General features: G+C 39.6%; 1 protein-coding gene across 2 annotated transcripts in view; it reads left to right on the plus strand.

Annotated features, from left to right (window-relative positions):
* Positions 1,558 to 2,024, plus strand: part of LOC105166426 — a 7,252-nt gene continuing 6,785 nt past the window's right edge. The window contains exons 1-2 of one of the 2 annotated variants that reach the window (XM_020695210.1): positions 1,558 to 1,807; positions 1,885 to 1,941. In XM_020695210.1, the coding sequence (XP_020550869.1) occupies positions 1,590 to 1,807; positions 1,885 to 1,941 (275 nt within the window). In that variant the 5' untranslated portion in view covers positions 1,558 to 1,589. The remainder of the gene's footprint in view (positions 1,808 to 1,884; positions 1,942 to 2,024) is intronic. The other variant, XM_011085770.2, reaches the window with a different exon arrangement.

Raw genomic sequence — 2,024 nt, forward strand, 5'->3', positions numbered from 1 at the left:
TATATTGAGACACGTAATCCTAAAATATCCCCAGATGGCTCCTAATAGATTGATGACAAACGAGCTAGTAATCTACAAATAACAAAATTTTGGATTTCTAGACAGACCTGGTAAGACCTAGTAAACAAGGTGTATCTTAGACAATCCAAGTTCAAATCACACATGGATTTTTAGTTCGTTAGCTGATTCAAAAGATTTTCAAACGGCATAGGACTCTCTATACAAACTCTTGTATTTCACTCTGTAAAGCTTATAAATTGAAGCCTTGTATAATTATTTGTTAACATCAACTCTTGCACTCAAACTTTCACTTATTCTCTCAATCATCTCTTAGTTTTAAGCTATTCTAATCTTATTGTTTGCAGTCCATATGAATATATATCATCCTAACATCATAATTTCACCATTTTTCTCACTTTTATTCAAATTTTCCTTTACTCTTTTTTGGTGAACCGTTACTGACTTAACTATCAAAGTGATAATCTTTGTTTTGCAAGGTTAGTCCCCCGTTAATTTCAAGATTTCTTTGAAGATCCTTCGATCTTTGTGGTGCGACTGAAATTTAGTATGCATCATTGGTGCCGTTTATGCAAATATTTGAGTTTAGACGTGAGAAATGGCAAGCTCTAACAACGATTCTTTGAGGAAAATGCTTCCCTACTTGCTGCAGTTGGTTCCACTATTCTACCTCTAGAGCAAATCATAGGGGACGCAATGCCCTCGATCCAGCTTTTGATCCAACAGTTATGCCTGTTGTCATCAACTCACAGCTAGGTGAGCCAGTGGAGCAGGACAACCTTAAGCAGAACATATAATGAGCAAGGAACTTACAAGCAAGTTCTTGGGAGAGAGCAGAGCACTTAGTGAGCAAGTAACTAACGAGCAAGTTCCTGCTGGAGACAATATACCTGTCGAGCCAACAAGCAAGAAGGTAGTTCCCTAGGGACCCCCGAAGCTAGCACTCGCTCATGAAGAGAATGACAGAATTCCGCCAAGGGGTAAGGAGGGAAGTCCCCCTCCTAGAAAATGGTATTCCTTATAGTGCCGACATCATGGCAGAGGAGCTCCATGCTCATTTTAGGGCGCCTTTGCACCTGCCCGCTTAAAAGAGGCCTACAATACGCAGTTGAGAGTCTATAAACAAGTAGAGGAAGCCGAGGTACTTGACAAGAAGTACCCCTTCCTGATAGCCCCACAATGTCCAACTGCCTCTGTTTGAAAGCTTCTGCAGATTTAGACACTAAAAACTTAACTCTGCTAAGGATTAGAATACATTTTTGACAAGCCAGCAAACTCCTCCAACACGTTTTGACTTATAATTAAATTTAATACACAGATACACACTACAAGAGAGCAAGACTTCAAAGACACCAACTAAATTTCAAAGATACCAACTAAATTACAAATTATATCTACATTTGATATAAAGTACTGTTCTGTATTATTAAGTATCTTTTTTATTTTCAAAATTGAATAATAAAAATTATATTAACATTTTACTTTAAATAATTATAAAAAATGACGGACGCATAGTATTTATTTAATTAAATGATAATCTAAATCAAAGACGTCCATTCCGCTGCGAAGGAATGGAACCTAAGACTCCTCCATATGAATCCCGTTCACAAAGCCAAAAATCTACACCGCCGCCGTCATCAGCGGCTGCGCGGCTCTGGAGACCGGCTGCTCAGAGGAACCTGAGGAACCAGTGGTCGAACCTCAATTCTCTCCGCCAGGACTGGCGCTCCGCCGCATCGGCCGGCCGCTCTCACGCCACTGCCATCGTCAACTCCTATCTCTCCCAAAAGTAAGCTCAAAACCACATTATACGTATTGTATTCAAGTGCGATTTTGTGAACTAATTCTGTATATTTTGAACACTAGTACAACTTTGGGAGCACGACGTACACTTGTTTGCTGGTGCTTTGGTATGGAGGTTAGGTAGAATGCAGAAATACTTACTTGTGAAGCGTCTGGACGAATTTGAATTCAATATCTGTACTTAATGCGCTTCTTATGCATGA

The sequence above is a fragment of the Sesamum indicum genome, linkage group LG7 (assembly GCF_000512975.1).
Source record: "Sesamum indicum cultivar Zhongzhi No. 13 linkage group LG7, S_indicum_v1.0, whole genome shotgun sequence".
Classification (NCBI taxonomy): Eukaryota; Viridiplantae; Streptophyta; class Magnoliopsida; order Lamiales; family Pedaliaceae; genus Sesamum; species Sesamum indicum.